At 53.1% G+C, this 24183-nt stretch overlaps 1 protein-coding gene across 1 annotated transcript; it reads left to right on the plus strand.

Moving 5' to 3' along the window:
* The first annotated feature begins 1082 nt into the window (after window positions 1-1082).
* Window positions 1083-23700, plus strand: TGME49_234410 (transporter, small conductance mechanosensitive ion channel (MscS) family protein). The gene is made up of 18 exons (XM_018780400.1): window positions 1083-5743; window positions 8117-8632; window positions 9151-9443; window positions 9940-10353; window positions 11542-11687; window positions 12106-12370; window positions 13161-13445; window positions 13934-14100; window positions 14582-14881; window positions 15529-16089; window positions 16371-16516; window positions 17148-18573; window positions 18947-19032; window positions 19589-19742; window positions 20202-20359; window positions 21111-21338; window positions 21499-21748; window positions 22041-23700. The coding sequence occupies exons 1-18, from the start codon at window positions 1751-1753 to the stop codon at window positions 22853-22855; spliced, it is 10203 nt and encodes a 3400-aa protein (XP_018635855.1). The 5' UTR covers window positions 1083-1750; the 3' UTR covers window positions 22856-23700.
* The last annotated feature ends 483 nt before the right edge of the window (window positions 23701-24183 follow it).

The raw sequence follows: 24183 nt of genomic DNA on the forward strand, positions 1-24183 counted from the left end.
AGAACTTCGATGACACTCATTCCGGAACAGCCTCAAAGGAGAACTCTTTCACTTCCCTGACTGCGTAGCTGACTCCCCAGATTCTCTCCGTACTTTCTCTGCACTTACGATTTCTTTGCACTTCCGACATTTTGTAAGCATTAATAAGGCAATATGTTGGTGAGCTTGACGCCAGTTACCCAGCCCATACGCACCGCGTCAGACACTGCTTCCCGGAAAGACGACCCCCACAGCCCGGAATCGCCTCTGAGATATACTGCGTCTGCTAGAAACATTGCTAACACAGTCGAGCTTGGATCCGGTAAACAACGACATTCAAGACGCAAACCTTCGTCAGTTTCAGCGCCAAGTCATTCAACGACACCCAGCTGGCCGCACTTAGTTTCGATCTCGTACTGCGTTCCTACAATGTTTCAAAACGATTATTGCGAAATATGACACGCACACATCTGCCTGTCCATCGTCTTGCTCAGTTCACTAGAAATCTTGCTGCATATCTGAATTCTTCGTCCTGGTTCCACCATTTAATGCCAAACTCTCCCTCGCCTGGCTCGTGTATTACCGCGGTGCCAGCCGTGGTACCTAAGAAGAGCCCTCTGTAACGTGTACGGAGTCTCTCCTCTCCGCAAACAACGTAGAATCCTGTCACAAATGGGGTTCGTTTCCTCGTTGTCATCTGCGACAGAAATCACTTAAACTAAGTCAAGTCTGGCCCCTGATCCACCTGCTCCCTGGCTATCCCACCGGCCGTCGGCTGGCTGTCTGTCGCGACATGCCACGAGCGCAGAACACCAATGGCAGTGTCCGAAGTTGAACAGCCCCTCGATATGCACCTCCTGTCTTCCGCAGAACTTTGTATCCTCACAGTCCTCCTGTATTTTATGTCTTTGTTTCCATGCAATGTTCCGTTCTGCATGGATTTCTTCATGACTCTGAAGGAGCGTGCTCTACGGCCCTGAGAATCGACGCGGTTTCTTGCAAGCGGTGGCGGGCGGTCAAGCGGTTGCAATTGAGCGCCGAAGCGTGGCTGCATGCGCGTCTTTTTTCTCGCTGCGATTTTTATAGAGAAAGTCTCTTCCTAGTCTTGCACCCTTTCTTTTCGTGTTTCCAGGCTTGCGCGCTGCTGGTTTCTGGGCTTGCGACAGCGAACATCAACCTTCCCGGTTGCTCGGAAAAATGTTTCGTCGACTGACTTTTTGTCTGCACAAGTCATGTTGTGTCTCACTGTTGTCCCAGGAGGTGGGGTCGACGTCGCTTTGAAACACTAGTGTTGCCTGTGGCTCTGCGCGATTTCTGTATCTCCTAAACTTTTTGCTCGCTGTTTCTCCGCTTGCCTCAGCTTGGACACACACGGGTGGCCCAGCGAATGTCGGAGTCGTCCCGCCGCTGCCAGCCAGTTGGCACGGAATTGAAGCAAGTTTTTTATTCATTGTGTGGTTCGTTTTCACGAGGTTTGCCCCTCTCTCCTTGCCTTAACCCTAGTCGTTTGTTTTGTCAGGGCGGTTATGATATGCTGGTGATGGGAGGGGGGCGTGTTATGGTGTCCTTTTTTTCCTTTGCCGCATTTCCTGTCAATTCTGATCCGCGGGAGGTCGCGGGAGTTCACACCGTTCATCGACGGGCGGATGCGCTCTGGCAGAAGCTCTTTCCATGTGCTTTTTGCTAGGCACATGGCTTTGCACTTGACGGAAGCAATTCTGCCGTTGCAGCGACTAGCTCCTCCCACTCAGTGCCACTATATCTTATTGAGATGTTGCGCTACGAGTCTGCCTTTTTTGAGGTTCCCTCGCGGGGTCTTGGGGCGTGTTCTTTACCGCCAGAGTCTGCTGTTGCTGTTTCGAACGCGTTTTCTCCGGGCTACGTACGCGCGGGAGTGGACAATGTCAAGTCTCGGGATGGCAAGCAGAAAAACCACGACTTCAAAGCGGATTCTCCCGACCATCGTCACTGTGTCGGGCCATCGCGGCAACCTTGTGCCACTCCAGCACTATTTCTGTCGCAAGGAAAATACCCTGGACTTCCTCCCGGCTTCCACCACACAGGAGTGTCAGGGGACGATGAAACGGATCCCCATCTTCATGCTTCTTTCTTCCAGTCCTACTGCGGAGAAAAGGCCCTGTGCCAGACAGACATCCACCGTTGTTCCTCTTGGCAAAGTCCAAGCCGGGGTGCAGAGCAGTTGATGGGCCGAACGGCGGGAACAGACTTGGTCAGTGGCCGCAGCGACTGTCGATTCGCTTCTTCGCCGGTTCCCCCTGGGGCGTATTTCCGGGGCATTCGGACTTCGCAAGGCACACAGCGTGACTCCGGATTCGCTCTGGAGGCGAGAGCCCGGACACAGCAGCTGGTCCAGAACGGCTCCGGTCTTGTAGAGCGAAGTCAGTGTCGGCGTACATCGCACTGTGCGTCGCCTCCGTTCTCGTCTGCCCATGACGACGCCGGTTTATCTGCGAAAAATTCGAGAAATCTCGACGCAGGCATTTCGAAGGTTACGTGTGTTTGCACGGAGCCTCATGGGACCGGCTCGTCGCGTTCCCGACCTTACGGCGCCTCTGCTTCGTTGCACTCCAGGCAGCTGTATACGGAGGGAATGGCCGCTTCTGTCCACCCGTTTTCTTCTTATCGGAGTCTCCCTTCAGCCGCCCACAAAACGCTGCGAACTTCTGGGTTGGATCCTCGGTTGCAGGGGCATCATCGCGTTTCACCTATTGAGACCCGAGGCTCATGCTTCGCGTCTGTCAAAGCCATGCTGGCGTCTGTTTTTGCGTGCGTTTGGTTGTGCGTCTCGATTGTGCGCGCCGGCCTCGCGGTCTACCTTCGCGGCGTGCTTGACTGCTTGTCTGTTCACCGGTTTCTCGTGTACTGTTTCCGAAGTCCCGTGATTTGCCAGAAGTCGATCTCGTGTCTCCTGCTGAATGGCGGTCTCTTCCTGGGTCTGATTCAGTTCTTCACGCACATTTTGATGCCGGTCATCGCCGCGGTGTCGTCGTTTCTGATTTGTTTCATCGCCACGCTCGTCTCTCTGTTTTCTACGTACACCGCGGCCGAGAAACAGGGCTCTTCTCCCCTGCCTCCGACTCTCGCCGCTTCGGCGCAAGCTGCAGATGTCCCCCCGGCCTTGCCGCTCCTCTCTCTCGACGTTTTCTCGCCTTTTGCCGTTGCTTTGGTCTATTTCTTTCCCTCTCTCGGTAGTGACTACGACCCCACAGGACCCGTCGCCACAGAAGGGGCAACGCCAGGTGTCGGGGTGTCTCCGTTGGGTCTCCAAGCAGTCCGCCCTGGAGCCGCGACTGTCGCCTGGCTCGTCCCGCTCATCGAGTGTGCGCTGTGGAGTCTCTTCAGATTCTTCGTCCTCTATCCCCTCTACTGCTGCAACAGCTTGTTTAACTCTCTCTGGTATCGCGACATCGCGGACACTGCTGCGGCGCTGCTTCTGCAGGATGAAGAGACCTCGAGTAGGGAGAGAACGAACCAGTTGTCAGGGATGAACGGTCCTTCTCGCCGGGTCTCGTCCGCGGAACCTAACGCATCGCACAGCTGTCCAGAGGCGTCTTGTGTGTTCCGTTTCGCTTCTCCGGGCGACAGATTCGAGTTCCATACTCGAGGCGCGGGAGACACACGTGAGGGCGATGCACCGCCGATGAGGAGGGAGGAAGCTTGTGAGGGGAGGAGGACGGAGGGGACAGGCGGTCACGGCGTTTCTTCTTTCTGTAGCTCGCTTCAGCTGAAGCGCAGACCCCGGGACCAGGCCTCATCATCGGCGAGCTCCGCTTTGCCCACAACCTGGAAAGAGAGGCCGTCGGGGAGCTTCTGTGCACGCTTGTGGACCTTGTGGGTGAGAAGCGGAGACCAGAGAGGGCCGTGGCAGGAGACACAAGGGGCTGTCCCGCTCGAACTTGGTAAGGACGAACCGACGGACTTTGTCGGAGAACAAAGTGCTCTTGAGGCTAGGGAGCGACACACAGACACAGGAGGCAACGGAGCTTCTCGCCTGGGGAAGCTGACTCGCGCTGTCGTCCGGCGAGGCAGTAGGACGTTTGCCTGGTCGTCCTTCTTCAGAGGGAAGTGGCGTTTGTCTTCCCCTCCGCATCCCTGGGAAGGGAGGAAAGACTCGGACGACGAAGACGGCTTCCCGTCGCTCTTCGGCTTCTTTGCACCCGTGTACGAATGGTTCTCGCCTGCCGAGAAGCATGCGTCCTCAGCAGTACCGCCCGTTTCTCCGTCTGCTTTCTACTCGGCTTCGTTCTTCTCTTCGTCGCCCTGTCCTCCAGCGGTCGGCGGGCCTTCCTCGGGAGGCGTCTCCCCCTGTGAGTTTGCTCTGCGCCTGCTCCTGCACTACGTCTGGTGGATCGGGGCTTCAGTCCTTCTGCCACTCATTCCGTTTATCGGCCCCCCCCTGTCCCTCATCAACCTCTCGTGGCTCTTTGCCTTCTATTGCTTCGACTGGCACGACTACCTTCCATACACTTCCTTCTCTTGTGCTTCGGCCGAACATGTAGACACTTGGAGCGAGGGCGACGACGGGGGAGAAGGTTGTCTGGGCCCTCAGATCGCGAGAGAAGAACTCAGACTGCGCTCGCTTCCTGAGAACTGCCGGTGCAGCACGCGAGGCGGTCCACGTCGTCGACCCTGCCAACAGGCGTCCTGTTTCCTGGCTTCGAGTTCGAGAGACAGACACGCCCCTGGCGCCTCCATTTCCGGGAGACGGCTCCTGGGTCTTACCATCGGCGAGAACGACGCACTGTACTTTTCGTCCTTCTCCTCGCTTTCACCCTTCTCGTCCCACGATCCCCCCTGCCGGCCCTCTCCCTCGGCGTCGCACCAGGCGCTGTGTGGAGACACAGAGACACTTGGAGACGGCGGAGCCCACAGTGTGGGGTGCATGGGCAGGGGCCGAGGTCGGACCGCGACTGGCGCCTGGCCCTCTGGGAGCGAAGGAGGAGAAGAGGCCGAGGAAGCCTTTGCGAGACGCGTCAATGCGTGGATCAAGAGTCAGCAGAGATATCTCAAGAGCACCAAACACGAGGCAAGGCGGGCTCTGTCCCCTCAGATGAAGATGCGAATTCAGCGTCTGGCGGCTCTCTTTGCCACGAAGACCGAGGCCAAACACATGCGAGAGAATAAGGAAGAAAACCAAGGGAGAGACGTCTCGAGCCTCGCTTTACCAAGCAGGAGAGGCCTCGCGGAGGGCGCGACCCCGAACGGGCCTGAAACGTTTTCCTGGCAACCGCAAGCAGAGCCTGTACGGCGAGGAGTTTCTTCAGTGTGGGGCGTCTCTCCAGCATGCAGCTGCTGCACTGCTCCCGCAGCCGCGCCTGTGTTTCCTGCCTTCCCGACGCGGGAGGATCAGAACTCCCGAGTTCAAGTTCAGGACCGAGAGGGCAGTCGACCGCTTAAGACAGAAGCGGATGGGAGAATGGCGAACAGAGAAAACAGACAAGAGAGACGCATTTTATTTGTGGGAGAAATGAGGTCTCGCGTCAAGTACTTCGAAGAGCACTGGCTCTACTTCGCAGGGTTCGGCTTGCCTCTCTGCCTCGTTCAGTTCGTCTGCTCCTCTTTCGTGGACTACGGAGTTCTTTCCATGCTCTTCCCTGTGTGCATCGTCACTTCCCTGCATGCGCTTCCTCTTCGCTGGGTCTCTCGCTCTGATGAGTCTCTCCTAGGCCCGTACGCCCTCTTTCGGCGCCTACCGATCTTCGCTCCCATACAGCTCCTCACGCGATATATGCTCAGGGTGGTGGTGCGGCATTTTGCCAAAAAGAAGAGAAAAAGAAGCATCACAAAATTCAGAAAATAGCTGCAGCTACCAAAGGACGCCCAAACGCTCCGCGGTGAGACAAACCATATCACACACTGAGAAAAACAACGATACCGTCTCTCCAGACAAACAAAGACGCATTGGCATTCGCCTCTGTGGACAAAGAAATGGTGCATCTTTCATTCTCTACCTTAGCCGACTCTCTCTCTATATGTATGTATATGCATGGATAGATGCATACGCAGGTGCATGCGCGTCTGTGCAGACTTGCATGCACGTGTGTGTATACTTATTTATGTATAGACCTGTATATGCCCGCATGCAGGCCCAAAAAGCACACGCAGATATCCTAGATATCCCTGTGTATACGGGAACGCTCATATCTGCTTTCTCAACCTGCAGAGATATGTGGGATTGTGTAGCACTCCCGGGCGCAGTTATCAGTTCAGCTCGAGCGCGTTCATGACTTCGCTCGCCCGTTGCCAGGTGGAGTTTCTTTCCAGGTGTTCAGAGGCTTTTTGAGCGTCGAGGGAAGACGGGGAAATCAGAGTTTTTTGCACAGAAACCTTAGCACGCAACCAGGGATGAAGAGAAACCTTTCACTTCAAAGAAAAACGTTTTAAACACGCGTTTGCAGGTGGAGCGACAAAGTGGTCTCCCCGTTGTTGTCAAATGTGTATCTGCTTCTGTTGCTAATTCACACACTAGCTCCTGCGTGCGCAAACGCAGATTTGTGTGCATGTGCGCGAATGGTTAATTGACATTTTAACTCAATTCATAACAGACTGGCGTCGAAGCAGTCGAGTCGGCTGTTGTCGCGAGGTGCGGTGGAAAACACCTATACCCGCACGCAAACAGATGTGACAGGCACAAGCGCGGCGGACTCACTTATCTACGGAGTAATGGACATACAACCTATCATGCACAAAAACTCGATCTTAGATGGATACTGACATCTTGAGATCGACTTGACAGACACAGATTTATGTATGCAGATAGACGGAATGTGAATTGTGAATTCACAAGGGTACTGAGGATAAGGGAGCGTGCGAATAATGCTGCTGCGAGTCATTACGGTGAAATGTTCGTGACTGCGGTGAATCGCCTCAACGCGGGCTAATCAGGACTCATAGTCGTCTTTCTCTACCTCTTTGGCTGTCATTAAACTGTAGAGAACATCTTACGATGTTCCACGGGCACAGAAAATCGGTTGAAACGCGTAAATGCAGCTGAGTCGTGGAAACGGTCTTTTTAGTCCTATCTCGAGACGATCGGAAAATTCAGCTGGCAGCGACTTGGCGCGGGGACGTAGAGAAGTGAGGGGAGCATGAGGGATCGTTAGTCTCGTCTCTCTCAGAGTGGCGACAACACGCAGAAAAAAGCTGCGGATTTGATGTGTCTCGCAACCTGCATACGGACACGCTTCACTCGTTGTCACCTCTCTGATTTTCCAGAGGCGACTGGCCCTGCAGAAAGATGCATTCTCTTTCTTCTCGCATGGAAGCCGCTTTTCAGTTCATTTCGAAGAACCGTACCAGAAAGACTTCAGACCTCTGCAGACACTGGCGGATGCTGCAGTGATTCGAGTAAAATCCAATGTTTATGTGCGCATGCAAGTCGATGCGCGGAACTCCAAGGTTTGCGTGGAGGACCATACTCCAGCGCTTTACCAAGCGCCCAAAGAACGGACGAAACAGTAATCCTTTCACTTTCCCTGATTCTCTAGTGTATATGCATAGAGACTGTCGCTCAAGCAGGCAGAGCGCCTGCGCATCTGTATGCGGTTTAGAGTTAGAAACGTTGTACCGACAGAACGACTGTGAGAGCTGGAAACTAGAGAGAGACAGACACTTATGAAGAGGAGGCGACCGCTGAAGGCCCCAGAGAAGGAAGGCGAAACCGGCGCCCAGTAATGCGGCAAGGGAGTGGTCCAGTGGGGTGGTGGTGGGCAGCACTCTGTTGTCTGTTTCTCATAGCTGGATTAACATGCAGTTTCCTATTTCCTCTGAAGTCCCCGTTTATTCAATTTGAGTTATTTCAATGCGAACACGCGGCAGACGCGACCCGCGGCTTCGCAGCCTCCCGCCTCCACGGCGCCAGCAGAGTGTAGTGCGAGGAAAAGCACAGGCCAGAGGTTCCGAGAAGAGAAAACTGGGTTCGGGGAGTTCCAGAGGGGGAAGCAACTGACGTACCATGAAACCTTTGGGGAAAAAATGGAAGGAACTCGTGGAGAAGCTGAGGAAGGAAACATCCCTGCCAGCTTGGCGAGCGCGCACATTTCCTCAGCTGTGCGTCTCTCTCCAGCGGTGCGAGTGTGGTCTCGGCCTTTTCTCTTGATTTCTCGGATTTTTCCAGGTCGATCTTTCCGCTTTGAGGAGCGTAAGGAGTGTGTGTAGCTATTCTTCTGTAATTCGCGATCCATCCAACGCGATTCATGTGCGCGACAGGGACGGGTCGCGGGTTCCCCCTGTGCCTGCCGTTGCGTGTTTCAGCTGGCTGGTCGACCGAGAGGAGTTGGCTGCTGCGTCTGCTGTGCACAAGACGACCTGGATTCGCCGCGACTTCTCGACTTGGATTGCGCTTCGTCGTTTTCCTCTCTACCCCCAACAACCAAATTGTTTTCTTCTCGTCTTTCCTTCCGTCCCTCACTCTCCGTGCAGCTGCAGCCCCGGGGAGCAGACTCGCGTGGACGCCTTCGTGCGCGCGTGGTCTCTTTCTCCCTTCCTCTTCAGTAGTTCAGTTGCTTCCACGTGGTTACTCTTTTGTCAGAGTGTCTCTGTGCTCTTGTCTTATCTTTTTTGCGCCTCTCCAGTCTTTCCCCGGCTTCCGCTCCTCGCCGGGTCCCTCCCCACTCGGCCCTCGCTCCTCCGCGTGAGCGGCTCCCCCCAGGTTGGCCGGTGCAGAACATGCACGCAGGCTCGACTGCGTTGTTTTACTGGAACGAAGGCGATTTGAAGAGCAGCATGCTTCTTCTTGCAATCAAATCCCAAGACGTCAAGTTCTCAGAGACGGAAAGGCATGGGACTCGCCGACAAGGCCTAGACTCCCTGCCACACACTCCGCTCGCAGCACGCGACGAGACTTGCTGGGGCTTTGATTCTCTCGCTTTTCCTTCGGGTCTTGTGTCTCCTCTCTCGCTCGTGCTCGCTCCTTCTCTTTCGTTTATTTTGTCTGCCTCATACACACAGGCCGCGCCCCAGGTGTCCACCACCGCCGTCCCAGCGTCTCTGCGCAAGTGCCGCGCTAAGTCTTGACGGTCTTTGTTTACCGGCTAGGTAGTTGATGGGGATCCAGCGACTGAGTGAATGCACGAAGAGACAATGCAGAGTGGAATGATGCAGTCCGAGCTCATTCTTATAACCCTACAGATTTTCCTTTTATGATTTCAGACTGGTGTAAGAAGTCCAAGCTTCGGCGGGAAGTTAGCCTCTGCCCCGACCAGAACCGGTCGAAGCTTGCGTCCAGGGGCTTCTGTGTTGTTTCCTGAAAAGACACCATTCGACGACGGCCGAGGCCTGCCTCTCCTTTTTTCGCACGACCTCCCTCTCCCTTCGCGATGGAGCGCGCTTCTCCGCAGGCCTCTGGCGACAAAGGCCCATCCAGGCGCGCCACGAAAAATGAGGGCAGCCTCCCAACCTACGCAGCAGATGCCACAAAGGCCTCCTCTTCGCGCCGGGAGCCGGTAGGCGATCCAGACCTCCTGGAGGCGAAGGAGACGCGAACTGGATGGAGAGAGCAGGGCGAGGGAACCTAGAGACAGTGGGGAACGAGTCTTTGGAAAGAAGCTCCTGCCGTCTCTGAAGAACAGGATTCAGAGGTTCTTTGCTTCGTTGTCGGATTCGCGGGGCTCTGGATTCAAAGAGGTGCCGGGACAAGGCTCAGTCTCCAGGGCGGCCTCTTTTGAGGTGCCGATCGCTCGAGGTGTATCGCCCTTTTTGAGTCCTTCGCTCGCCACGAAAAGGCGTACAGCAACGCATGCACTCGCATCACCTCGTTTTGTCTCTCACACGCGTCCACTTCCCTGCATGCGTCTATGCCAAGTCTATCTTTCTACAGTTGACGGTCTGACGACATCCGTTTCTCTAGCTGTCCATCTGTGTGCTGCCTTCCGTACCTGTTTGCGGTGCGGCGTCTGTCGCGCGGTGTTACCTTTTCTGCTTTCTTTTCTTTTTTTCCAGGAAGAAGGCGTCGAGCGGCACGCGCGGCTCGCGAGTTTCAACTTGCACGCATCCGCTTCTGCGTTCCGGCATTTGGGCTCGCGCCTGGCTTCGGTTCGCATGGGCGAGGGCAGCCATGCGGGTGCACTGCCCGGCCAGCCTATGGAGGAGGAGAAGGAGGAGCCGGACTCCGACGCAGAAGACGACGACACCCCTGCCTGCGTTCGCGCATGCTTCAAAGGCCTCAAATCGTTCTTCCCCGACCCCGACCCTTTCTACTGGTTTGCTCTCGCTCTCATTGCATGCCTCATCGTCGTCCTCCTTGGTTTCGGAGACGGCACCAGTGCAGAACAAGAACAGTACAGCCTCGGCGTGGCTTCCCCGGGATGGAACCCTGGAGACAGTGCCCACGCGACCACCAAGCCACCCGAAATTGTAGGCCCCCAAAACCACGTTCACTTCATACATATATATATATATATATATATATGAATATATATATGAATATATATATATATATAGGTAGATAGGTATTATACATATGAACATACCTATAAATGTGTATATATGTATCTACTTATATGGACGTATCGAGGTTGTGGAGAGATAAGAACCAGCATGTTTTGGTCTAACATCTCTGTATGGACACATGTGCGTATATGTAGCTCTCCGTAGGTGTCTCTACCATTATACCTGGTTGTAACCACATGCGTCTGTATCTCTCTATATCCATCTGAATCGATCTAAGAATATCTGAATCTTCATTTATGCACGTCTGAGTTTTCTGAGGAGCCATTTTAGGTCGGGCCTCGTTTCATCATGGATGTCGAGGGGCACTTGTGGGATGGAGAGAGAATAGACGTAAGTCCACCCTTTCAGTGCATGGAGGCCTTTCTGTGCGGTGGCATAGCTCCTGTTGTCCTCACAAGCATTCACAAATGCGCTTAAAATATGCGTCTTGCGTCGCTTGTCTGTGCCTGTACTGATACAGAATGACACGTATACATATATATATATATATATATATATATACGTATTGCGGGGAAATATGTATACGTATGGGTTTCGTTGATGTTTCGTTCTGTTGGTGTGCTCGCTTTCGCTTGTGAATGCGGGGCCTGTCACGGCGGTCGTTTCGCAGATTGAAGAGGTGAATATGCCGACTCTGCTGGGTCGCGGGGGACTGGCATTCTTCTACGTGATTTGCATCAACATTGCCTTGTGGCTGAGCTTCATGTTTCTCCGGTGAGAAGATCAGAGAGCAGAAGCCGCGGATACGAGCACTGAGTTCAGAGAGAACAAAGGCTTAGGACCCAAGAGTGGAGGGAGAATCCGCGTCGAACGCTGTGGAGACACCTAGACACGGCAGAGCCCTTCGCAAAAACAGCAGAGACCAGACACAGAAGATAGGAGAGAACGCCCGAGATGGAGAGAGGAAGGCCATGAAGGATGGGCATGCTTGCGATGTCCTTTCTTCGGCTGCACCACTGTTCGCGTCTATTCGCTGCTTCGGCCCACATCTTTGGCGACTGTGTGTTCTGTTCAGTGGCTAACGATGATATATGTGCCGACAGGAATTCTTTCTGCGATATCTGTCTCTTCTTGCCGCGCTGTCTTCTGCAGTTGGGTGGTCATTCTCGGCGTCCTGAACTTTGTCTGCTACGAAATGCAAAGCGCCACTGCGTTCACTTCGACCATCGATCCCGACATCTTCTACGTCATCTGGAGTATCTTCTGCTACATTCTTTGGCTTAACAACTCTGAACGAAGTGAGACATGGCTTCCCCTCGCCCTGAGTGTCTCCACAGAGAGAAGGGATCCTCTCCGCCTCTCTCGCGCCCCCGTCGCCTTTCTCCTGCTGCGCCAGATCTGTGTTTGCTCCCGCTCAAACAGACTCTGAAGAGACGACAGTTTTCCTTTTCCTTTATGCTCTGAGACCCCCGATTGTGTCGATGTAGATGCCCTCTTCCCTGTAGGAGTGCCCTTGTCTGTGTCTGTATCTCTGTATTTATCTCTATATTTATCTCTCTGGGTGTCCCTAGAGGTTTATCTGTCTTTCAGAAGAGTTTGTGGAAGGCCACAGGGGAAGGGGGGTGCGTGCATTTCTGTGAGGCTTCAGCGCCGACGGTGAACAGGGAAAGAACTGACAAACGTTTTCGGGTGGGTCTCGTGTGTTTCCTTGTGCAGCGAATCTGGTTCTGGTGGCGAACAAGACGGCGGAAGTCCAGCCACTCATGTTTCTTCGCTTTTTCGGAAAAGACCTTAGCTTCCCGGCCTCATCGCTCCAGATCATTTATCTCTGCAACATCGTCATGATCATTCTGACCTGCCGCCGCCTCCTGCGCTCTCTCATGATCTTCGTCTTCGAGCTTGGCTTCCTCATGAACATGAATGGGCAAGCAATTGCGTACCTCACTCGATATTCTCGGCTGCGAAAATTCAATATCAAATGGTAAGCGCTTCGGTCCTTCGCTTTTTCTCACCACATATATACGCTCACCGGAAGATACGTGCAAGTTTGGCTCTCAACTACGAGAGACACAGAGAAAAGGCCGCACAGGTGATTTTCTCGCCGAAAGGATACGTTTGAAAGCTGTCTCCAGACCGAATGTTTGCCTGTGAAAACGCACGTGAATATATATATATATATAATATATAATATATATATATATATAATATATATAATATATATATATATATATATATGGGGAGAGAAGTGCCCTTGTGCAGAGTAAAGGGTGCAGGATTCTTCCTTTTTTTCTTGTCGACTCCATTCTTCCTGTTTCTGACCACGATATCGCATCCCTATATATATTTGTATATATATTATATTTGCATGCATACCCGTATTTGTCGAACAGGTTCACTGTTTAGATTCCGAGTATCGCGCCAACGCACTCTGTGTACAAGCGCACTGAAGAAGTCCCCAGCAGAGGAATGTCTCATTTACATCAACGCAGAACTGAGTATTCCTGACTTCCCAAATACTCATGTTTCTGATCTTTTTATCGGTCTGGATTTGAATTGTCGCGCGGCAATGTGGACACACACGTCTGCTTAGCATTTCTTCTTGTTTTCTCTCGCGCAAATTCGCTCGCGCTCGCGGAGGCCTTCCCTCTCTCGTGTATGGCCTCTGGTGTCGAGCCTGCTTTTCGGGTCTGGCCGTTGCCCCAGCCTTTTTTCCCCTATCAAACACGAACCTCTTTCCGGTTGCGCGTTCACGCTTCTCCCCTTTTTTCCAGGTGTACCTTTGCAGCCCAGCCTGCAGACACAGATTCGGACTACACATACACAAGCAAATTTGCTTCGCGATTTGGGAGCATGGCTGACAGCTGTGCCGCCACAGATCCAGACTCCCCCGCCCAGGCTCCGGGGCCCCAGAGGGCCGCGCCGGTCGCGCCGGGGGCCAACTGGCCCGAGCACGACGGGGGGCGCCCGGGGCAGCGAAATGTTGGCGAAGCGCTGGACGAAGACGCCTTTGAGAAAATCAGACAGCTTCAGGAGGTGGCCAAAAAGGCCCCGAGAGAGTAAGAGACTTGGAAACCGGTGTGGAGTTTCAAGAGCAGACAGGCGCTGGGAAGTGCCGAGCGAACTTCGTCCAGTTCGGAGGGAGATATCTTGCTGTAAAATGCGTGACAAGAAATAAAGACATGTTGCTTTTAGGAGAAACTTGACGAGCAACCCGGTATTCGAAAGGAAAAACTGAAGCGGCATGAACGAAGTGATGCACATGTGCAGCTGACCGTGATGTTTCGAGGTAAATCGATCGATACAAACTTGGGTAGAGAAGCAAAGAACTGCACTTCCGTGTGGGGTCGAATCTTTCTGTTCAGAACGCATTCGTCCACCTTCTTCCCGAGTCGTTTTTTTGACCGTCCACATGTCAGTTGTCGTGAACACGAAGAATCTCCTGTTTGTTTCACTCCTCGTCACTCTAGGCTTGTGATCTGAGGTTCGAGCTTTGAATCGCATACAGACGTTCCCGCGCTCTTTCAAACCTGTTCCTGGGTTTCAGACACCTGCCGGCGGCGCGGTTGGGCCTGCAACGCTCGCGCGAGTCTCTCCGCGAAGGGAAGACGTTCTTGAGGGCCACAACTCAGTGCAGAGACCAGAGGTTACGAAAACTTCGCCTTCGGCACGCAGCGATGGAGAAGCGCCTCCAGGACGAATTCGGCACTGCCAGTGAGTCACCGCTGATTCCGAAACGCGACTGTCAGCGGCGCGCCTCTGGGAACTTTTTCATCCCAGTCCGCGTCACGCCGAAGCTCTACAGTCGGAGTTAAATAGACGTGTGGATCTGACGCCCACGCACCGCCCTTTTCACTTGTGCACAAACAATTCCGCATCTGCCTATCTCTGTTTATGCGTAGGTGTTTGTCTCGACGCATGCAGTCTCTATGCAGGACTTTTTCGGATGCATCTGAAGTCTGACGTCACGCATCTGCCGATGTATTTATGCGTGTAGGTTTGTGTGTGCATGTGTGCATGTTCTTTATGTGCCTGGGGTCGTCGGAAGGCTGAGTTGAAAGGTTTGTGCGTTTCTCGGCTTGCCAAGGCCCAGGGACTGGCTCTCCGTTCCGGTTCGAAAGGAAGGAACGGTTTCACTCTGCTCGGATACCCTCGGTCGCTCGTATCTTTGTGGGCTTCGCTGCGTTTCTCACAGATCTCCCTCGACAACTGCATCCCAAGTACATTGAGAAATCAAAGACGTCGAAAATCCGGAACTGGCTGCTGATTCACTACGTTTACGACTACCCACCGGCCCTCTTCATTCGATCCGAGCGCATTGAGTTGGTCCACAAACCGGTCGCGAAGCAAGTCGCCGATCTCCTTTTCAAAGAAATCGTTCGAGACCAGTCGGAACTCGAAGCTGGCAAACACCCCGTCGTCTCTCACGTCCCCCTCGCCCCGCCCACAGGGCCAGAAAACCCAAACTCCGACGGTGCAGACGCAAACCTCAAAGGTAACACGCAATTCAGAACAGACTATACATATATATACATTTACATATTTATATGCATTCATGTATGTATATATGCATATGTTATATATATATATATATACTGATGCCTCTCTGTCTCCCGTACTTGTGGAAATATGGGTATTGGTAGAGTGTGTGCATATGGCGTCCGTTTGTATATATATGCATCTCTGTATGCGTGCATGAATATCTGTATTCCTGCGTGCATTAAGGATACACGTGAGGAGAGTTGGGCAGACTCAGATACCCTGTTTTTTGGGAATGGAAATCCGACTCGACTTCAACCGAGAAATGTAAATACCCACTTGCGTCTCGCTTCTTCTGTTTTCCTTGCGGGTTGTCGCTAGAAAAACTTTTCATCTTTCTCCGGACCTTTTAAAAGACTTTTTCTTGTCCATCTCGACCCCAAGTTCACCTGGTTTCAAATGTCTGACGTCCGTGGTCGCCTCTCGCCCCGCCTAAAGTTGGCTTTTCCGATTCTCCGCTTCCCTGTTGTCGCTTCTCTGTTCTCCTCTCCCCTTTGGCTCAGCCGGTTTTCTTGGGAATTCGCTCACGTTTCACCAACACAGTCAGTGGAAGCGTCTTTGGTTTCATGGACGGAGTCACCCCCTTTTTTTTTGCTTCGGCAGACGCCGCGGATGCCCAGATTGGCCAGTCGGCCGACATGCAAGCGCTGGTTTCGGCGCTGCCTCCTGCTGTGGCCCAGACGCTCACTACGGGACTCGGAGGAGTCCCTGCGGCCCCGGCGTTGGGCGAGGTGGAGGCCGACGGCGAAGAGCCAGGTCCCCAGTCGCCTTCGCCCTCGACAGGCGCGCCTGCAACCCCCCCACCGGCGTCGCCGCCCTCGGCGGGGCTTGAGGCTCCTACCCCCTTAGAGGCGAAGCCTGCACCAGTGAAGGTTCCCGGCGAACCGGCTGCTGTGAGAGAGGCATGCGCGTCCACACCTGCTTCTGCGCCGACTGAAGAGTCGCACGAGCCAGCAGGAGACCGGAAAGCTTTGCGCATTCCCCTGCTGAAGTCCAATTCTCTGACGCCACCCGCGCCGCTTCTCGCGGGCCAGAGAGAGGCCCCGCGTTTCCACCCCGGCGCGGCTCCAGAGACGAGGAAACTCGAACCTCCAGCCCGAGGCGCGAGCGCTGCCTTTTCGCTGTTGCAGGCGCAAGACTCGGAAGAGTTCGAACCTCTCGAAGGTAAGAGAGAGGAGACGGACGAGGGGATAAAAGCTTTGAAAGGCGGAAGAGAGGTACCGGGGGCTCCTCGTTTCAAGATGTGGAGAGGGTCACCATGCGAGGAAGGAAGTGCGAACACAGTGTGAATCCTCGTTTCATGTCCGGCTGCTGCAGTTGGAAAGATACTCTGGAACCTCAATATAGACACCCTCTTGAGTTCACAGGAAACAACGGGAAAGACAAGCTTCTTGGAGTCCCGCGGTTGGTGACGCCGTTTTCGCGTCGCCTTTCCACTTCTGCAGGAAACTTCGACTTCCATGTGCTGGACAAGCAAACCGCGAGTCTTCCCGAACATCTTCGCACCAAGCACTTTGAAACGCAGACGCCGTTCTCGATCTCCGTTAGCCCTGATCAAGCCGACGTTGCTGCTCACCTGAACCGCGAAGCTGTGAGTTTTCTAGGCTGCAAAAGGGGGGCGCTTCCTGGGTCGTAACAAAGTGCATTCCCGGGCGCATCTTTTCGCTTCCGCAGCTCCCTTGTCTAGCGTTACTCAACCTGACGAATTTCGTGCGACCAGCGAGCGAGGAAGTTCCTTCTGAAATGAAAATCAGTGGCCACACACAGTAGACGTAGTTCCAGTTGCGCACAGGCCATCTTTACTTGTGTTCAGGCGTACTTAGATGCATACATACCGATTGCGGGTGTATGCGCCCACTTTTGGGACAATGCGTCCTTTTTTTCGAAATTGGCGTCTCTAAACACATCTCCTCTCTGCAACCCGCGACTCTTATCACCGGCAACAACATTCATATATATATGAAAGTCTGCATATATATATATATATATATATGAAAGTCTGCATATATATATATATATATATATATATATATATATATGAAAGTCTACATATATATATATATATATATGAAAGTCTACATATATATATATATATATATATATATATAAATGCCTATATACGTGAATATGGAACACGTGTACATAAAAGCATGCCAATACAAAGGTGAAATGTTTCTGAGAGTAGAGTCGAAACTGAATTCGCGTGAGTCTGTTTTTTGCAGGCTGCACGACCACCCGAGACTCACCCTCAAAACCAGGTGCAGGGGGACCAGGACGGGGACCCTTCCCACACGCGGTTGGAAGTTGGTTCGCCGCCGGCTGTGACAGAACGTCGACCTCCGTTTTCTTCGTTCGGTGCGCTTTTCTCTTCCTCACCTTCGCACGCGCGCGCGTTTGAGGGCGACCCGTCTCTCGCAGGGCCGTCGGCAACGTGCGTTTCTGTCGACTCCCCTCGTTCTGTCTCTGAATCGACTGCGTCGCGGGTGATGAAGGAAGACTTCGCAGAAACTCGAGGCTCCTCGCGCCCCTCTCTCGCCCACGCAAACCCCACCGCTGGCATCGCGGGGCGCCCCCTGTGGGCTGGGGAGACGGGCAGGCGTGCCAGGAAGATCCGGAAACCTGCGCCTGCAAGCGACAGCGAGGGCGAGTGTCGCCGCATCGTCTGGGGAAGGACCAGCGAGGCGATCCTGTCAGGCTCTGACGCGGAGGCCGCCTGTAGCGGGGACGAGTCGAGCGACACTGCGAGCAAGCAGGAGTACAAGTGGCTCCAGGAAGGTCCCTGGAGAACGAGGAAGTCATGGGCGGGAACATTCGGCAGCATCGCTCGGTTCTCCCAGTCTGAGGACAGCAGCGAAGCGAGCCGAGAGTCGGACGAAGAGAAAAAGGCGGCGGAGCTGCTCATGCGCCCGTACCTTTTTCAGGAGCGCGTGAGGGCCTGCGAACGGCGGGAGCCCCTCGCGGACCGTTCGTCGGAAGCAGAGGCCGCGCCAGGTCCAGGCCTCCTTCCGCGGGCGCCGCCGCGCTGCGTGGTCAGGCACCGCACTGTCGATCTCGCCGAAGATTCCTGGGACGAGGATCTTGCCCCGGGGCGAGAGGGGAGACGCGGAGACGTAGAGCTGGTCCCCAGGGAGAGAAGAAGCGAAACAGATTTGAACAGGCAACAGACCGAAAGAAAACCTTCCTCTCGGATGGCTTACAGACCCTCTGCGTTCCATGGATTCGAACTGCCCGCGCTCTTCGGCTCTGGCACGGTTGCGGCTGCGGACCCCAGCGAGAAGGCGCCGCAGCCAGGACTCGAGGCGCCTCGCACTGCCCAACTCGACCCCCCAGAAGACCCCCAGAGGGCCCCGAACGGGGGTGACGCAGCGACCGCTAGCTGGGCTCCAGAGGCTCTGCCTGCGTGGGCGCCAGTCCCCGCGTCCCCTGCCGCGCCTGCGAATCCAGGCAACTTCCTGTCTCCCAATGCCACGATGGAGAGCGACTTCATGAAGCCGCGCGGGCGGGCAAACGCAGTTTTGTGTTTGACTGGACTCGAATTTGGGCCTTCAGAGGAGGAGGAAGAAGAATTGGCTGTCAAGAGAGAATACATCGACTTGTTTTTGAAGCCTGAAGAGGCCGACGAACTGATGAAAGACGTTGACCTATCAGGTCAGAGACACTACGAGGAAACGCACCACCCCATCATACGCGTGTAACATAGAGACGATGTTTCGCGTGCATACCGTATATACGGATTTGTGTCGTCGCCCTCTCTACTGACGGAATCCGACTCATGATTCCCTGCTTATTCAAAGAAGCAAGCACCTTATGTCCCTTCTCACTGGACCAGAAATCTTTCCTGTCTCAATTCATATATCTATTACGTTTATATATATATATATATATATATATTTATATGCATATGCAAATGCGTAGGTGCTTGTGTGTGTGTGTGAGTTGGACAGAATAAAGAGGGGAGAGAAGACGTAACTGGAGAGCTGAGAAGAACGGTTTTTTTCTGTTTTCTTTTCCATTGCTACAGGGCATGGCAAATTCAACGACGCGATGTTCAGGCGAGCGGTTGTCATTCTCTACTCGATGCGAAAGAAGTTACTCAAATCCCTCAAGGTCCGAAAAACGCTGCTTTTTTCTCTTCCGTGCTCATTCTTGGCTGCCTCAACCGTGCCTGTTTCCGCGTTCTTGCCCTTGCAGCTCACGCCTCCCCTCCATTTCGCTGTGTCTCTTTTCTTCTGTCGTTCCTGTGTGTTTTCCTCCCCGACTGCGCCTCTAAGGGCCTCGTAGCTGCGATGGTGCGCTCACGCAGACGCCTGCTGACATGCAGAATGTTTCGAACGCCCTCAATCCCTGGGTCACCCTTTCGCAAGTTTAAGTCATATTGCTACTTTTTTTTTGCTGAAGACTCACGTCTGATTGGTGTCTCATTCCTTGCTTCGTGAGCTCGTGGGAACATGGGCACACTCGTTAATGCAGGCTTTTGTTTTCTTGTCCTTACACATGCGTAGCCCCCCTGGAATTATAGACCTATAATATAATGATACATATTTAAAGATGTATAAATGTACTATATATACAATTAAATACATAAATATATATGCATATATATATATATATATATATATATATACGCGCGGAGAGTTCATAGTGTGCGTTGTGTGTTTCGTAGAGCCAAGCGAGTATTGCTTCGACAGTCAGTCGAATGATTTCGGTTCTTCTCTGGGTCATCTCCTTCATCATTTTGCTTCTCGTCCTCGGAGTCGACATCAACACCGTCATTGTTTCCGGCGCCGCCTGTCTCTCCGCAATTATCGTTGCTCTGAGTAGGAAGCAATCGAGAAACATTTATGCAGAAGGCAAAGAGGGGGCGAATGTCTGAGGCAGAGGAGAGTGAGGAAGGTATTCTCTCTCCGCTTCCTGGTTCTTCTTTCTGCCTGCGATCAGACTCCGGCTTCATGCACTTTCCTGTGTCACTGCCTCTGTTCGCGTATACGGACAAAATATCCGAATGAGAGTCGTATGTGTGTCTGAACAGGTGACTTAGTGTACACTCTAAGGAGGAGGATGTCCTTTCCAGGACTACGTGGAAGTTGTGTGTTGAGGAGCTGCTTCAAGGATGGAAAAAGGCGTACACACCGAACTCGAGATATGCATATGCAACATGCCGAAGGACCTCTGCAAAGGCATGCACTCGCCGGCATGCGTGCAAATGCATACACCAGTGTAGATGCGAAAAATCAAATGCAGGCGCTCTTCTCTGACTTGTGCTGCGTGCTCTGCAGGCTACTTCTACCAAAACTTTGTGACAGCCGTACTGTTCATTGCCGTCTCGAATCCATTCAACGTAGGAGACCGCGTTCGGATCGACGGCGGAGAAATTCTCTACGTTCGAAAGATTCGCACCTACACGAGTGAATTCGAAACTGTGCATGGGCGCCCTGTAAGTTTGAATATTCGACTCAGTCTTCCCTTTACCGCGCAACATATCCATGTCCGTGTATCCTCTGCATCTTTTTCCAACCTCGTCACCTGTCTCTTCCTCTCTGTCTCGTTTCGGCTAGCATCTCCCATATCGTTTGGCAGCGATATGAGAGATGCTGGAAGGATGCGGAAGCACTCCAGCTCTTTCAGCTGTCTCTGTAAGCAGTCCACGGATTCAGCGACCTCCATAGCTCTCATCATAGCTCTCTCCATATGATTCTTCTATCCATCTCTATCTGTATACGTTGTATATATATATATATATAAATAAATATATATATAAATATATATAAATATCTGTATATACATATCTTTGCGTGGCTCGCCCTGGTGGCTGTGTGCCTCGGTCGCTGAATCCCGTGTTGCTGTGTTTGTCTTTGTGCTTAGCTTGACCAGTCCCATGGCTTTTGTGTGTAAACGTTTGTCGAGGAAGGCTTTCTCGTGGAATGTTTTTTTCTGGAGACTCTCGTGTCTGCTGCGAAGCCGCTGCGCGAATATAAACAGAGCCGAGGAAACCCCAGGCGGCGACCGGAATTGGCGACTCAGGGAAATGGGCTGCCAGGGATAAGGAACATGGTACAAGTTCCCCTGCGTGCAGTGCAAGTCAAAACAAAAAAAACTCGGTCGGTTCAGGCGCGACTGTTTCCTTTCCCTTTTTCTCTGCAGCGTGGCGTCTCGCAGGTTGTTTTTTCTGCTTTTCTGCCTTTCAGGTGTTCTACAGCAACGCCGTGTTGTTCAATCGCGTTATCACCAACGAGTCGCGATCGAAGAATTCATGTTTTGAGATTCCTCTCGTTCTCGACATTCGAACCCCCGAGAGCGCTATTCGACAGCTGCAGGCGGCGATGCAGCGTTACTTGGAGAGTCGCAGCCTCGAGTTCGTCAAAGACACCTTCCGACTATTTGTCACGAGCGTCCAGCCCGGTCGACAAATCGATGTACGCAGAACTCCTAAGCCGTAATCTCGTCCGCGAGTTCTGTTGCCTTTGCTCAGGTGGATTCAGAGCACTTGGGAAGCGCTGCATACGGATTCGGTCCCCACCAACGAACCACGAAAATCGGTGGGGGGCTGTTTGGTGCGTGTGTCTCTGCGTCCAGGTGTCTCTGTGGATGACGTGCGTCGAAGGCTGGGGAAACGTCCTGAAGGTCTTGCGGACGCGCACAGAAGTCTACTTTTATCTTTTGAAACAACTCGCGCGGCTCCACATTTCCTTCCAACTGCCTCTCCAGCCCATCCACTTCCCTTCGACCTCCGGGGCCTCCCTTCAGACTGCAGGCAGTGGAAACCCAGCAGCCGGCAGGCTCACGCCTGCTTCTCCGCAAGAAAGAAAAGTCGTCAGTGCCGCAGGTATGCGTCTCAGCAGTCACTCTCCCGAAACTGCATCCCATGCAGTGATCATTCCCCTCAAACAGACCTTCGTGAATCTACATCTACCTGTGTATATCTATATGTATATATATATATATATATATATGCGTGTGTATTTGGGTTTACAGGAAAGTAGATTCCTTGTTCCGGTTGGGGGTTGCCGCTGGAGGGTGGAGGGCGAGGGTGGGTTCCGGGCCTTCTGCGTGTTCGTTGGCCCTCGGAAGGATCTCTGATATTTCTTTTTTTTTCGGTTCCGTGTGTGTGTCTGCAGCGGCAACTCAGCAGTTTCAGAATGCTACCGCGCACGGCCAGTCGCTGCCGGCGGCTCTGGCCCCGCATGCGTGGGGCGACGTGTGTCTCCAGCCAGAAGTGTCTCCTTTCTGGTCGTCTCCCTTGGTCGGCGAAGGGTCGCCTGGAGCCGAATGCACGCGCTTCGGTTTTCTTCCTTCTTCCGCGCAGCTCGGAGGCGACGAGGCTGTGAGCAGCAGCGGGCGGCGGCATTTCTGGGAACGGCCTGGGGCGCTGGCCTCGGGCGTCTGCGCCTCCGCGAGCTGCGCTGGGCTCCAAGGAGACAGAGGAGCGCGTTGTGGCGAGACAGGGCGGCGCGAGGCGAGTCCGCTCGACAGGGGGGCGCGGCTGTGGAACTCTGGGTCGGTGGCCGCGGGCACACGCAAAAAGCTCGTGGAGAGGAGAAAGGGCACGACTCCTGCCGTCTCCGTTTCCTTCCGAGAGGACCGCGAGACAGACGTAGCTCTTGGCGCCGACTGCGGCGAAGAAGACTCGCCCCCGGTGCCGAAACAGCGTGTAAGGGTGAGTGGAGTGCTGCGAGCGCGACGGGGAGACACGGAAAACATGAGGCGTCGAGGCCGGCGGCAGGAGCGCGAGCTTCGCCTTTCTTTGAAGGCCTCTGAGTCCTCGGACCGAGGGAGTTGTCGGGATCGCGAGCGACAGGCTCTCCTTTTTCAAGGCGAACAACAAGGCAGCGCAACCTGGGTCTGTACTGCCTCGAGAAATCGCGAGACAGAGGAGAAGAAGAGTCCTGGCCTCAGCGAGAGACGCTTCTCTCAGCTGTCCAGCCGGGACTGAGGGATAGAAAAAAGCGGCCGCAGAGGGGAGAGAAAAAAGAGGTGCAGAGGGCGACGTTCGTTTTCCGGTTTCCTGATCGAGACCACACAGCGGGAACAAGCTGGTAAAGCAAAGAGTGAAAAAAGGACGAGGGACAAAGAATCACCAGGCGTGTGTGTGCCCTTGAGCCTTGCGACTTCTGAGGCCTTGGCCGCCTCAAAATTTTCCAAGTTTCAACAGCTTTTTTTGCCGTCGCAGCACGGCGTCTTGACGACGAGGAAACCGGCTGTCGACGTGAAGACAGTTCAGAGAAAAAAAAGGTTTTTTTTTGTTGGGCACGCACCGATTCGATGAAATCGGTCAGATGTTTTTTCCTGAACAGCAGCTTGTGACACTCTTTGTGCCCATGCTCGAAGTAGTTAAGGTGCATGGAGTGCGTATTCTTGTCAATGCCTACGTGCTTATACATGTAAAAGTATCTCCTATACATCGGTTCACTGGGATGTCCAGGCTCGTGAATGTGGAGACCTACTCATACATGTATATATATATATATATATATATATATATATATATATATATATATATATGCATGTAATCAGATGTGTGTTTTTTGTAGATGTGTAGCGATGATGCATGGAATCACGCAGGGAGTTCCTGCATTCAGTTTTGTTCCAGAGGAGCAAATTGTGCGTCACTGAGTGATCGCGTTTGGCGACTGGAAGAGGCGCGTGTGTCACTGAATTGACTGCGCCCCATTTTGAGGAGCCTGAGTCGACTTGCGTTTGAATTTCCGTCCTGCATGCGCAGCCTTTTCGGGGAACAGAAGCATTTGTGCCCTCAAAACCGCTCTGTATCGATCCCACCTACCGTTTCCTCACACCACAGAGTCTCTTCCGACAACGCATTGTTCACTTCATGCAAACGGCTGAGTCTATCAGTCCCCAGAGATCGTATCCTCCCACCCTGTAGACACTCCAGGGACTAGCCATCGAAAAATACATACTTCTACATATATATATATATATATATATATGTATATATATATATATATATATATATGGATATGAGCATAAGTACCGACGTAGAGTTAGGTCACCATCCATCTGCTTGGGAATAGACCAACGTGGAAAGGATGTCGATGAGTTAGTTCATCGGCCTACACACATTTCGTCCAGCAGCAGCTACTCAATCGATATCCGTCACTGGTGTTCCAGCAGAGGCGTCTCATATGAACGACCGCGTCAATCAAGTACATATGCATGCATATTTCCGCGCATATATATATATATATATATATATATATATATATATGTGGCCGTGGGTCTGCATGCTAATATTTGTTTAAA

The sequence above is a fragment of the Toxoplasma gondii genome, chromosome X (assembly GCF_000006565.2).
Source record: "Toxoplasma gondii ME49 chromosome X, whole genome shotgun sequence".
NCBI lineage: Eukaryota > Apicomplexa > Conoidasida > Eucoccidiorida > Sarcocystidae > Toxoplasma > Toxoplasma gondii.